Source organism: Parasteatoda tepidariorum, chromosome 10 (assembly GCF_982258835.1).
Source record: "Parasteatoda tepidariorum strain Cologne lab strain chromosome 10, Ptep-v5.0, whole genome shotgun sequence".
NCBI classification, from domain to species: domain Eukaryota; kingdom Metazoa; phylum Arthropoda; class Arachnida; order Araneae; family Theridiidae; genus Parasteatoda; species Parasteatoda tepidariorum.
The window spans coordinates 21,347,507-21,362,522 of record NC_141764.1 but is presented as its reverse complement, the minus strand read 5'-3'; the positions used below and the strand labels follow the sequence as shown (position 1 = coordinate 21,362,522).

Here is a 15,016-nt window from a genome sequence, read left to right as displayed (position 1 = left end):
ATTCAGCAAAAATGAAAAAAAAAAAAATGCGCAATTTTAAATATTTACTCAAACAGAATATTTTTTGCAAAAATAACCATTGTAACTTATAAACAGTTAGTCTATAGTATCTGAATGATTTGGATCAGTGTAAAATAATGCATAAAGAACTGTTAGTCTATAGTATCTGAATAGTTTGGATCAGTGTAAAATAATGCATAAGGAACAGTACCTTACTTTCCTATTTTAAAGATATCCAGTTCTACTTTATAATCCTTTAATTTCCACCCAAAAAAAGAAAGTTGCAAATTTTTCATTTATAATGTGTCTTTCTGAAATAAAATAAAAAAAAACTTATGTTCTAAAAAGTGCTTAATTTTCTTTTTTCGAAAATTAGATTTCTTTCTTGTCGATTTTCGGTAAGTATTATGCAAAAGCGTGGTTTTCACATTGTTCTTTTCAACGTTTTCACAATTCATTTTAACCACAATCCATTTCAGCGTGGCGTCGGTCCGTAACGTATGATAGCATATAACATATTTGATGAAATACTTGGGAGTGGCTACTGAGCTGGGCTCGTGAGTTTATTGCACTTTCAAGTGACCTGGGGAATTTTTTGACTGAATAAAAAGAAATTGCTACAAAAACTGTTAAAATATAAATTTTCAAAGCTTATTTCAACTTTTTATGCAAAATAACTTACTTTCCAAGAAAAAAAAAACTTACTTTTATGAAAATGTTAAATATAAAACAACGTAATGTCAGTTTCTTTATTAACATGAATTATCGCTTTTTCTATCTAATTAGGTTATCTCTTTTTTTTTTTTAACACTGATGCTGTTTCTGATATTTTTAACACTTATTCATTCAAGAATTGTGTGGGGGCGATATCAATTTTTCCTTTGTTAAAGAAAAATATTTGCAATCTATGCCTTCTAAAAGCATTTTGAAAAGCTGCTAAAAATACAAAATTTTTAGGAGAAAATTCAAAATTAAAAAGGAAAAAAAACTGCTCTTTTGGAATATTAAACTATTAGAATTTCCTACACCCTTGGTAATTAGTACCTATACGGTTGTATCCCCCAGGTTTAACTAAAAATTCAACTTTTATTTTGAAAAGTGACCTGAGTTTTTAAGACTTGTTGAAAGTGATTAACTGGAATTTAATTTAAAATGATTGATCAAATAAAAATCCGCTTTGGAGGAGCAGTTTAAGACATTTCTTGCAAAAAATAAGTTTGCTTATAGCTTGAATATTAGAAAACTACCGTAAGTATTTAAGTGTAACAAAAATAGACAGTAGGAAACCTTATCATCGAAATGAAACTTCTAACAATTCGAACGAAACTGATAAATCTATAAGTGCTGGTTCAGTTTTATTTTGGTTCAACTCATGTATATAACGTTTCAAAACTGAAAAAACTCATTGAAGTGATAGCATTACTATTATTTCGATGGTTTCGTTTTCGTCCACTATGTTTTGTTTGTTATAAAAATTCTTTGTTGTTGCTACGACAGTCAATTTTTGTGACAAACTAAATATGTTCTAGGGGTTTATGGAAGAGAATGAGCATCAATTTTTATGTGAAAGTAACTTTTTTATATCGATGTTTATGCAATATATAAAAAACTGTTTTCTTCATTAACTTAGTTAATGAATAAAAAGATATGAGTTCTACAAGTGTAGCTAGACAAAATAGGCGAATGCGCCAGCAGCAATTGTCTGCTTTAAATTCTCTCTCTTCTCCTATGACTCTTGCAGCTAGCACATTAAATTCTAGTCCTTCTAATTTTAAATCCTATGAAGTATCAACTGATTGTTCTTTGTCTGCTGATGAAAATAAATCGAATGAAAGTATCCAGGATTCCCAAAAAATTCAAGATTCTTTTACCTCAACTACTGGTTGTAGCTTCATAAACTGTGATGTCTCTAGTCGCCCCACTGGAAAAGTTTTTATTGAAGATGAAAGTATGTTAATTATGAAAGCTGTTAGTAATAATAATGCAAAATGGTGTTTTGTATTTTAAAAATGTTTCTAAGTACGCAAGAATATAAATAATGATGTTTTGTACTTAATTTGTATAAACAATATAATTTCGGTAAGAATATGAAGTGTAAAAAGGGTAGGACCATTTCACTCTGTATATGCAAATTTTTTTTAAAAAATATCTATTAATATAAGCTTTTTTTCAGAAAGATTGTTGGTAAACTTACAGGAGATATTTCCATATCAGTATACTTGTTCATATAATCTAAAATCGCCAACTGATTAAGTAAAAAATTGATCCTCTTTTATAATTGTTTTTCATTCTTTCTTTTTTTTAATATTCCTCATGTTTTAATCCTAAAATTTGACTGCTCTTATGAAAATCTTTTTAACTCAAACAATCATACTGAAATAGAGCTAAAAATGGTTTTAAATAAATTTAGTTAGAAAGGAATGATGGTCTTTTTCCCAACTCTTATCTTACACAAGCCTAAAGTTATTTTTCTTTTGTTCTGCCATACTTCTGTATCTGCTGGAGTGATTTTTAATTATTAATTTTATTATTTAGTATGTATTCCTCTGTCTCATTTAAGAATTCTCTTCATGGAAAGAAATATAAATTTTAGCTGTAATAAATGGTTTTGCGAGTTTATTTTATGTTAATTAAAGTGAAGTCAGGAGTTGATTCTGTAACATGCAGTAAGGATATTTTTATATCGCAGCCTATTTCTGCCAACTACAATCACTAAGAAACTATGCCAATCATATTTACATATCTAACAAATATATCTTATAAATTATCATTTCAATGAAAAAGTTAATATACAAAATACAGTTTACTCTTTGTCAGATAATATTTTGAGATATTTCCTTATTACTGTGTGCTCATGCCAACTAGCTTCACCAATGTGCTAAAATGTGTTTTTAGACTTGAAAACATTTTTTACAAAATGTGTAGTGGTTTGCCTAGGAAGGCTATGACTAGTTGGTTTCTTTCTTTAATGTTTTTTAATTTTTCTGGAGCCTGTGTACAGTTGTTGCCAAACTTTGATGACTTTTTTGGTTAAGAAACCGGCTTAAAAATCTTCCCTAATACTTCCTATTAAAAATGAAAAAATTTTTTGATTTGCATTGAACTCTTATTTATATAAAAAAGAAAAAAGCGGGAGATATCTTTACTTTCTGTCATTTAATCTAATTAATTCCATCTTCTTTTTAAAAATAGTAAAAGTTTTAGTAATTTTAAGCGCATTTTACTTAGTAAAGGAGACTGTCGCAGGTGTTTCATTCACAGGTATCATCCATTCATTACATACTTATAAATTTGTTTAATGAATTTTTTTAAAGTTTTCTCTTCTATGAAAATAAATTAGAATCAGTCAGGAGTTGAGATAGTTATGACCACTTGTGACTTTTTTTAATTATAACTTTTTTAATGTCTCCCTAAAACAATATAGATAAATGCTTTAAAGTGATTTTTTCACTTCTTTAATGTTGCAAAAAAAAAAAAAAAATTAACATCTAGATAATAAATATTCTGTTTAGTTTCTTAAAGAAATGATCATGATTACCTCACCAGAAATTTCGTGAAAGCAAAAATTTCATTTAGGATAATCTAACCACATATAGTGAATTATAACAACTTGTTTTTATTGAAATTTTTATCTGAACATATTTTTAAAGGGTAACTTTGAATCACAAGTGCCAAAACTGCTTTTCAAAGATTAGAATTATTGGAATACTGACTCGATATAATTTTATTTAAAAATTATTTATAGGTTTCTGAAACATAGTATACTTATCATAAAAACTTTATAAAACATATTTTCTTTAATTTTTACCTTGCATGAGTTTTTTAAAAAATGGTGCTGATCATAATTAGCCTGATTCATAATCACCTCACTCAACCTTAACCAGGGTTCGCCAAGTGGGCCCACTTTGAAAAAACCCACCCGGGTTTTATTGGGTGGGCCCACCTTGAAAAAACCCACTTGGAACAACAAGTGGGTTTTTTCAAAAAAAATGTTTTTTACTAAAACTTATTGTTTCGCATTTACTTTTATATAATTTATTGTGCAGCATAAATTTGTCAAATAGAGTTCCATGATTTATATGATTAAGTTTTTAATATTAATAAAGTAAAAGAAACTTGAATCTTCATATAATTTTATAGTAGGTGTACTATTGAAAACTTCAAGTGGGTTTTTTCAAAAAGTAATATTTTAATGATATTAAATCAAATAAAAATTTAAATAATATAGTCTGAAAAGATCAATTTTTCAAATATAGTTGCATGCTTTATATATTAATAAAAAGGTTATTAATATTAATTCATATGTTTAAAAAAATTGAAAAGAAACAATTTTTTTCTTTTTTTACCAAGTGATACATTAACAAATTTAAGCAGTTTTATTTTCTGGCTATAAAAAAAAAGCTAAAACTTTCTGTAAGAGAACTTTTTAAAATTATTTAACTAAAAATGAAATCATTTTCCTAGAGTTAATTATTTGAAAACAAATGGGACAAGTAACTGATACTCTTTATAATTATACATAGTTTTAATTTCACTTTCTATTAAATCTTATTATATAAACATGTAAGACCATTAAATATTTATTTCAGTTTTTTATTTAACTCAAGTCAGATGAAATTTTAGTTTTTACTGATTATAAATAATTACAGATTATAAATATTTACAGATTATAATTTTATAATAGGTAATATCCATATGTTTAATAAATATAGTAGTAAATAAATGTGTGTGAAAACAAAAAGATTAATAAAATTGTTCCTTTTATATTACTGCATTTATATTTTATAATTCTTGAGTTAAAAAATTATGAAACGTAATGTACTTAACAATAAAGAAGATTCAAATATGTATTAGTGATAATGCATTATTTAAACTTAATATAAAATACATATAGCCAGGGTTCCCCAAGTGGGCCCACTTTGAAAATACCCACTTGGTGGTTTTTTTCACAAATTGTTTTTTTTTAAATTTGGTTCAAAAAGAAGTATCTCCTAATACTATCATTGGACAAATCGTTGAAGTTAACAAATATTTTAGAAATGTGCATCAAGCACATGGATGGGCAAATGAAATAAAATGCTTGATGACCCAATGATACTAGGTGGAACTCATATTGTGAGTGCGTAAAAACTTTTGCCAATATTTAGCATAAATAAGAAGAGATTGTTCTTGAACATCAAAATAAATCTAATAATAATATGTCCAAAATATTAAATAACGTTGGGCTTTACCAATAAACTATCAATTGGGAAAAACAGATATCAATTGTTTCTAAAGCTTTAAAAAAGCTTCAATCAGAAGACATTTCAATTTCAGAAGCTGTTGAAATATGAATTAACTTACTATCGTGTGATGAATTAGAACCCCATACACATTTTGTAAAAAGATTCACTCAGGCTGTTCAGCCACATCATTTATTAGCATATGCATCCTGAATCCCGAAACTCGGGGACAATTTTTAAATGATGAACAAGACCAATTAACAGAAAACTGTCTTTCTAAGCATCATCCAGAATTTCTGCCACGTGTTATGGCATTCAAAATTTCCGATCCTGAATACTTTCCAAAATTAATGATGCTTGACACTGTTATTCAACAGTTTTCATCAAAAAATAGTGGAAAATTATGGCAAAAAAAAGTAAATAAAATTCCTAGCTTCCACAAAATTTCTGTCAATTCTTTTTTCTTTGCACTCAGCACCAGCATCCTCTGTCTCTATCGAAAGACACTTTTCAACTTTCGGTTTGGTGCAGAGTAAACTTCGAAATAGATTAGGAATAGATAAAGCTACAAAACTCGTGAAAGTGTATCACCATCTAAGAGAGAAATGTAGACACTTTGAATCTGTTGTATGATAATAATAATAAAGGAAAAAATGGACCTTTTTTTTAAAGTTAACTCTTAACATCTGCTGACAATTTTTAACTATTTGGAGAAAGTTTATCACCATTAAAAAACAGTTAAAAATTGAAATATTACTTTTAAGATTTTTTAAATATTATTTTTAAGATTTCATTTGAATACAATTTATTTTTTTTCTTTTAATCATGTTTAAAAATATTGAAACAAACAAAAAAAAATTCTATCAGTGATATATTAAACAATAAACAAATTCAAAGTTTTATTTTCTGATTTTAAAAAAATAAGCTATAACTTTTTATATATGCTTTTTTATAATTTTAAGATTAATTTGTTTTTTGAAACTATAAAGTTAAAATGTATCTAAAAATGCATATATTTATCTAAATATTTGAAAAAAGGGACAAGTAACTGATACTCTTTATAATTATACGTAATTTTAATTTCACTTTCTATTAATTGTATTATAAAAACATGGAAGACCATTAAATATTTATTCCAGTTTAATTTTATTACAGGTAAAAGTCAAATGAAATTTTAGTGTTTACTTATACAACAGTATTTAATAAATAAAAATATTTTCACAGTAAAATTTATGAGCTCTAAGTGAAAAAACCCAATTTTCCCCGGGTTTTTTCAAATAAAACCCAATTTCCCCCGGGTTTTTTCAATAAAACCCAGGCGGGTTGGGTTTTTTCAAAAATCCCCGGGTTTTTTCAAACCCTGACCTTAACTGAAAAATTAAAATTAAATTGCTTTGGTTGGTTCTTTATTTATATATACCGTCGGACCTCGTATATATAAATACCGTCGAAGTCGCTAAATCCTAATAATAAATTTGTTATATGGAAAATTTATACATCTTTGTCTTAAACTAGTATCTTCTATTTGTTTTATAAATCTTAATCTTAAAAGAAATCTGCATGGAAAGCAAGAATAGAGCAAAACGTTATCCAGTGTTACACTATCATGCTACATACATTTTCAACTAAAAAAAGCTAAATTTATTTATAAAACTATAGCTGCATTTATTATAAAAGTAATTTTAAACGTACATTATCACATGCATTCTTAAGTTTAATTGCTACTGATAAAATCCATTAATTTCGTTTGAAATGCAAACAAGAAGGGAGAGACATTTTACTGCTTTCTCTAATGGCTTCAAAAATCAATTCAAGGTCATTTCCCCATAAAATGCAACAACAAGTTTGAAATGTTCTGAAATATTTTGGAAAATAAGGAAAGTGGATCTCAAAGAAAAGTTCATAAAATAGAAAATTTACTTCGCTATTTGTAAGTTATTTTACGAAGAAATTTCCAAAATGTTCTTGGTTCCTCAAAAAAATCCCAAAATAGAAAAATTAAAAAAATAGAAGTTCGTTGAATAGAAATCCGACTGTATTTAGAATTATATATACCGTTTTACCATAAACTCTATATTATATTATATCTGTATAGGAGGCTTTAAAGTGGTGGATGCTAGTGAAGTTATGCAGTCATTTAAGAATGAGTATTCTTCAGCGGAGTCTATGGAAAGAGAGCCTGCAATTCTATTGTCATATAAAGCAGCAAGAATGTTTCAGAATTTCAGTACCTTTTGTCACGGACTTCTGGGAGGAATGTCACTCATACATTTGCTGTTGCTCACTCATCTCATCACATCTAATTCATCAAATGAAGATAAAATGAAACATTTTGGTTTCTTGTCTCAGCCAGTCCATAATATCTATAATTTCATTTGTGTCATTTGTTGCATATCTGCATTTGACAGGTAAATGGCAACTTTTATTAAATTTCATTCTGTGTTACATTAAAAAAAATAATAATTCCACCACTGTTGTTTTTCCTACCAGCTCAACATTCTTTGCAGTATGCAAAATAAAAAACAAAACTCTAGGTATAACTTTTGATCGAATGAGACGATTTTCTAGTAGTAATATATAATCATATTATAGTTGGCGATATAGAGCTTAAATGTACTACAGAAGACTGCAATTTAAGTTATAAATTCTGTACTCTCTCTGAAGACATTTTTTTTTTTGTGAACTTGAACTTTAGACCCTCATAATATAAATGGTAATTACTACATAGAACCAATGGTTTTGATAGTTCAGTTATAAGAGTGGTCAGAAGTTTAAACTACTTCATATTCATTTTAATTTTTGTGTATTTTGCAATGTTTCTAAATGCATTTGAATTTTTCACTCTCTTTGAGAGTAAAATATCTGAATGCAGCAAAAAAAAATGTACATTTTATTCAGAGAAAATACAGATTTTGCAACTTTCACATTAATTTATAATAATATTTAACCATATTAAATTATTCTACTATATTTGTAACATTTTCATCTATATTATTCCATAACACGTAATAAAAGATGGTGAGACCTGTATCCTTCATGAAAAGAAACTTATACAAAAAAACACTCCTTTATTGTAGAATGGTATGAATAGCTTTTTGCATAAGCTTATAGCTTTGTATTTCCATTAACAAAGTTTAAGGTTCAGGCTATTCAATGGAGCCATTTAGGGCCAAGAACACAATACTTGCCACAACACATATGTTGCGGTCCTTTTTACAGCGAGTACTCATTCACTGACATTCCATCTATTCGCAGATAGTGATTTTGACCTGAATACCCCAGGTCAAAATCACGATCTGTGAATTTGACCTGGGATCAGATATGTCACGGTCCTTTTTACAGCGAGTACTCATTCACTGACATTCCATCTATTCGCAGATAGTGATTTTGACCTGAATACCCCAGGTCAAAATCACGATCTGTGAATTTGACCTGGGATCAGATTCACAGATCAATCTCCAATACAGTACCCCCAGAGATTTGAATTGTTATGGGAACCTGGTGATCTCGACAGAGTGAGGTCAATATCATAATGCAAAGTCATTATATTGTGAATAAAGCTCTAAATTGTTACTCAAAGTTAAAAAAATTGGCTAATTTTGACAAAATAATGCGATATTTTAAAAACAATTAGGAAATATTAGCAGAATAATCAATAATGATACTTCATAGGTGAAATATGTATTTAGTATAATAATTTGGTACAGGGCAGCCATTTGTGATAAATAACATACAGCCAAAGTACACAAGTTTTAACTCAAAGATTAACATTTCAAAAAAAGAGTGAATGAAATTTTCAGTTGTACATTTATCCTTTTATTCTTATAAATGCATATCAGACTTCATACAGGTTTCCATATGATCATATAATCTATGCTTTTGATCATCAGTGGGATCCATAATTAACTAACTTTTTCACCGTAGATCATGACAGCCTAGGCTAAGAGTCTGGGTATCTTGCAACTTTTCTTCCATTTAAAAAGGTAAAAAAAATAAATCATGGATTTAACAACAGCAAAAAAGTGGTTTTAATAATTTCTTTGAAACTTTTGTTTAATTAAATTACTTCAATGACTATGGAAACATTTTGTTTTGAAAGGGCAAAAACATTGAATCTTAAAAAAAACTAAACTAATTTTAGTTCCTGAATAAGGATGAACAGTTTAGTGCAGATCAACATTAAAATAACAATGCTTAACATAACTTATTAAACGTTATGATGAAAGTGCAGTTCTAAAGATGGTCTTACGAAGAGCATAGGCTGTATTTTCAATAGTTTTTATGTATTGTTGCTTGTGATCCAAAAGAGCGGTATAATTTACATTGATTTCTAAATTTTTTTTTTTTATCCTTCTAGGCATGATGTTGGAAGTATCAAGAACTTGCTTCAGAATGTTAAGAAATGCCATCCAACGCTTTGCATTATTTTTATATATCCGTTGTGCCTGTTAATGAGTTTGAGTACTGTTAACGTCGATGAAAGATTTTGGCTATCTTACAACAATGCAACAGATGTTGAAATGCTGACTTCAAAAGTATGAAGAAATTTTTTTTTTGATTTTGCTATTATCTTGATTTCTAAAGTGAATTGCACAACATTTAAATTGAGGTATATCTTGTGTAGTTGAATTTAGTGAACTTGAAATTTTGACAACTCACAAAATTGTATACAGACATAATGCTTTTAAAGACCTATCTCATAAATTTCCTTAGCCTTTTCTTTATAGTTGGTAAATATGACTGAATGACATTGCTATGTGTAATAAGCAAATGGTTAATATGTAATATATTTTAAGGTAGCCTTGAATTTCATAACCCTGGGAAATTTTACTTTAATTTAGGGATATGTATCAGATACCAAGTTTGCTCGGCTAATTTCCAGGTTTTAACCAGGATGCACCAAAATAATTTTTCCTACCTCTAACCGATTCTTATTCTCAAGACTCGGTACGAGGTATTTGTTACCAGATATCACTCATTAAGGTTTGACACAAACCACATTCAGATTTATACTAACCTTAAATTCATAAAATTGATTGTTTTAGAATTATATGCATTGCATCAGGTTTTTTAATAATTAAGCTGGAAAAGCTGATTTATGTAGACAAAATTAGCTTTTGTACAGAATATTGATTGAGTGAAACCTTAATACAGAACATAAATAGTACTTTTAGAACAGAGAATATGTTCCCTGAAGATAGAGGTCTTCTTAGGAGATTGACATGCAAATATAATGTTAAAAACTAAATTAATATGATTGTTTACTAAATATATAATTGGTAATTATATAGATATTTATTTAAAGTTGATTGTATCATAATGATTAAAATTTAAAGATAACTGGAAAAAATATGAGTATTACTCTTATACTAATTTGCTTTTAGCTAATGACTAAATGTAATTATTTGGATTTGGAGATTTAGTATTCTATATAAGAACTCAGTTTTATGGAACACAACAGTTGCAAAGAAAGCAAATATTTATTAAAAGGGACACATTAACTAGTCTGCTTTAAGTTCTCTTACCTTCAGATTAAATATGAAAAGTTTTTGTTTCTCTATGTTATACAAATGTGTGTTAGTTTCACAGAAAAAGTTTCTCATGAAAGCAAATTTGCCCTTTGTTTGATTCAGAAGTTTAAAATTATAGGATTAAGAAAAATAATTGTAACTTTAAGAACAACAAAACCTTCATCTGAATCTTGTGTTATAAAATTTCTCACCGAGTTTAAAAAATTGTAATAAAATAAATAATGTGAATATTTTTACTTTTATGATTTTCAAATGATTAAATATTAATCCCTGATAGTTAAAATCTTTTTTATTTAAAACACCATCAATTTGTTAAAATAATTTTTAATAACATTATCATTCTACATCCTAACAGTCATCCCTAATTTTGTTTTCATTATATTTTTAAAAATAGAGTTTAGAAAATCTGAAAATATGGACATGCAATTAATTTCATTGGAACTTTTTATTATTTATTGCTTTTCCATTCAGACCCATTTCAAATTTTTTTAAAAAATTATTTTATTATCTTTCTTTGAATTTGCTTAAGATATTCTGGTCAGCTTTTCATAAGTTTTTGTTAGAAAAATTCTCAAATCTTTCTTGCTTTGTTTCTAAAAATAAAGATGTAGTTCAAATTTTGGATACGCTCAGTAAACTAGAATACTTATGGGAAAAACTGGCAAACAAGAAACAAAGATGGAAAGTCATAAGTAATTATTTTCTTAGAAGTCCTCTCAAATTATTTAAAAGGAAAAGTCTTACTTTTATTTGAGTTAGTTATTTTTTTCAAACTTTTTTTTCTTACTATTTTTTAACTTGAAAAAACATAAAAATAGTAAATTTTTTATGGTTCTTCTAGACTTTAATATAAAACACTAATAATGAATTCTGATTTTTTAAAAATAAGTTCAACTTATAACTTTCATAGAAATTAGTTTTACTTGTATTTCTTATTTAAGTATAAATGATTTAATACTCGATGAAAACAAAACTTTTTTTTTATAGATATGAATACAGACATATTCAGTCTATGTATTACATAATTTTTATTATAAGGAAACAGAAACCTGTGTACTAATAACATGAACAAATTTTCTGATCTTTAAGTTCAATAAATATGTAGTATTTAATAACACTACTAAAACAAATATGTAGTCATTTACATTACCAAAAAGCAAGTACTATTTAACAAGTACTACAAAAAGCAAGTATTATCAGCATTTTATTTTCATAACATAATAATTCGGTGGGTGAGAAACCTCTATGTTTAATATGTAACCATTTCTTAAAGTAGTATTCATTTAGTCATTAATAACATTTAAAAATATAATATCTGTAACTAAGTTTACCATATTTAGAGGTTTTTACATCAAAGATTATTTTATAAGCATTAAGATTGAAAAATTGGTTTATAACACAATAATTCTTTATTCTACCCTAGGGCTAAAACTTCTGAATGTCATCTTATTAATCCATGTCTAACTGCTGATTAGAACCAAATTTGTTTTATAAATAGATTTTACTGTACACCTTTTTATCTTCAATTACATATTTAGAAGTTAAATTAATTATAATTACATATTAGAATTAATAATTACATATTCGAATATTAGAAGTTAAAGGGGAGAAAAAGGTAAAATGAATATTTTTAATCAATAAATAGGAATTTCAATGTGTTATTTTTGTTAACTTTTTTCTTTAAAGAAAGAAAAGAAATATTTATATATTTTTTTCTTTTTTAGGATGTATCAAACGAAATTTTCTACTGGAAGACCTTAAGCATTTTGAAGTGTGTTGGTGCTATAATAGCATGGATTTTAATAAGCTTCAAACCAAATCATAACATTTTCCTCAAACAAATTAAAAATATTCTAGAGAAAAACAAAAATATTCATTGAAAATTGCTCATCTCTTGTTTTTTAATATCATTACTTAACACAAGTTATTTATGAACAATTAAGGAAATAACATTGGTTCTGTAATAGCATGGATTTCAATAAATTTCAAACTGAATCATAATATTTTTTCAAACAAATAAAAAATATCCCTGAGAAAAACAAGGATGTTTGTTAAAAATAGTTTCTTGTAACTTGTTGCTATGTAAAAGTTATTTATGAATTATTTAGAAAATAACATTTTATTGAATTCTTAAAATTTAAACTATAAATCTAAACTCCAACACAACATTCCAGAAGAGTCTGTAAAAACACTATTTATATAACCATGAGAAATACACTCCATCAATTATACAAAATGTAGATTTAATAAAGGTGAGAACCACTGAAACTCTGATGACAAATTAAATTTGCATGAATAAAATTTCTAAATTATAAAATTTGTAAAGCTGTAATAAGAACATACATTTCATATAAATTTAAACACTATTTAATGTCAAAAATGCTATAGTTTAAATGTGAGATTCATAATTCATGTAAAAACAAAGCAAGACCCGAGAAGCAGTTTAAAATTTGTAATTCATCTAGATAAGATTTGATCACTAAATAGCATTGTTTGCCTCTATTTGTATTCTAGCCTTATAATCATTTAAATGCACTCTTAGCTTTCTAAAATTAAGGAGATGATTGCCAAAATTTACATACATTGCTACATTACATGCTTAAAAGATATAGCTTTGTGTCTTGATTTTGTTGACAAAAATTGTATGTGAATTGATTGATAGAATCAGAATTTTATGTAATATAAATTTTTGGCTATCTTAACAAGCAAATGTTCCAATTAGCGAGGTTCTTCAGAAAAATTAAATAACATTTGTTACATAATTGAATAGCTTTTTTACTCTAAAAATATTATTATAAATTTCATAAAATTCTTATTACCGGATATAGAAAGTTATTTCAGTAAATATTGTTAAAAATATTTAGCACTAGCCATTTCTTTCTGAAAGTTACTTAACACATCAGTATTTTTTATCTGTTCAATTTACTTATTTCTTTTAAAAGTGTTGTTAAAACAACATTATGCACTTTCTTTATATCTAATAAGAAATATATAAATCTTTTTTCACATTTAAGTTGTTATTAACCTGTTAAATGGGGATTAAACTTTTATTCAACTAGTTCCACTAGACCTTTTTCTTGATAATTATCAGCAATATATCCACACCTCAAGTAATTCCCTTGACGAAAACTTATCATGCACATTGCAGCATTAGTATGCGTATGACAAAATATTTCCAGTGAACAGCTATTTAATTTTTTTTTAAGATAGCTGGTCACCTTTTTTTAATATTTAAATAATTTTTGTATTTCATGTCAGTTCTATATAGAGAAATGTAAAAGAATTTGCATAGGAAAATGTTTACCTCATGTCATTTTCTGAGTCATTATTTGTCACAACACTTATTTAGAAAATGTACCATTTACTTGTTATTCTACATTTTATTTATTTATTTTTGTTTAACAGTGTTATTCATCAGCTTAATGGTATCTCTAGTCATTATTAATAAAAGTTATTTGAAACCTGCACTTGCTATTCTGCTTTTTTATTTTTAAAACAGTATTAGTTCTATGAAATAAAGTAAAATAGATTACTATTAAAAATATTTATCACTAGTCACTTTTAAGTCATTATTTTGTAACTGTTTATTTGTGATATACTGTTGAATAGCTGTAAATAAATCTTTTTGAATAAATAAATCTTGTTCAAATTTATGTATTGGTATTATGACAATGGAAAAAACATTATGTAGGAAGATACATATTACAAATATTTTATCACTAATCACATTCAGGGTCTACATAAGTTATTTCATAACTATTTAAAATAATTTATTTCTGTTGTAAATCTGTTCAACTTTGATAAATTTAGTAAAATCTCTTTCATGCTTAAATTTTTTTAAACCAATTTCATATCAATATTAAAAAATCAAAAAGAATTTGTGTTGGAAGCCATTAATTAGAATTATTTTATTGCATCTGAAGGAAAATTGAATGCCTTCTAAGTTATTTAACATAGCAGTTATTTGAAACTGTCAAGTAAATACATTATTGAAAGTATGTTTTGTTACAATTTGACCATTTTAGTAAGCTTTAATTTTTACCCATTTTTTTTCTTAATGGTTAGATTTTGAACTATGGTCTTACATGCATACCTATAATAATAATTTATAATTATTTTCAAAATTTCTTAATTTTTGAAAAAGTTTGAAATCTAAACATATTTTTAGCAGTTAGTTCCTATTAACAAAAAAAAAAAAATTTAAAATTTCTATGTTGAGTGCAACTAGACCTAGTAAAACTTTTTTTCAAACAAAATTTTTAA

At 26.4% G+C, this 15,016-nt stretch overlaps 1 protein-coding gene across 1 annotated transcript; it reads left to right on the top strand.

The window, feature by feature from the left end:
• Positions 1-1,313: 1,313 nt before the first annotated feature.
• Positions 1,314-14,406, top strand: LOC107442290 (transmembrane protein 237). The gene is made up of 4 exons (XM_043048204.3): positions 1,314-1,948; positions 7,318-7,630; positions 9,580-9,757; positions 12,478-14,406. The coding sequence occupies exons 1-4, from the start codon at positions 1,648-1,650 to the stop codon at positions 12,631-12,633; spliced, it is 948 nt and encodes a 315-aa protein (XP_042904138.1). The 5' UTR covers positions 1,314-1,647; the 3' UTR covers positions 12,634-14,406.
• Positions 14,407-15,016: the final 610 nt, after the last annotated feature.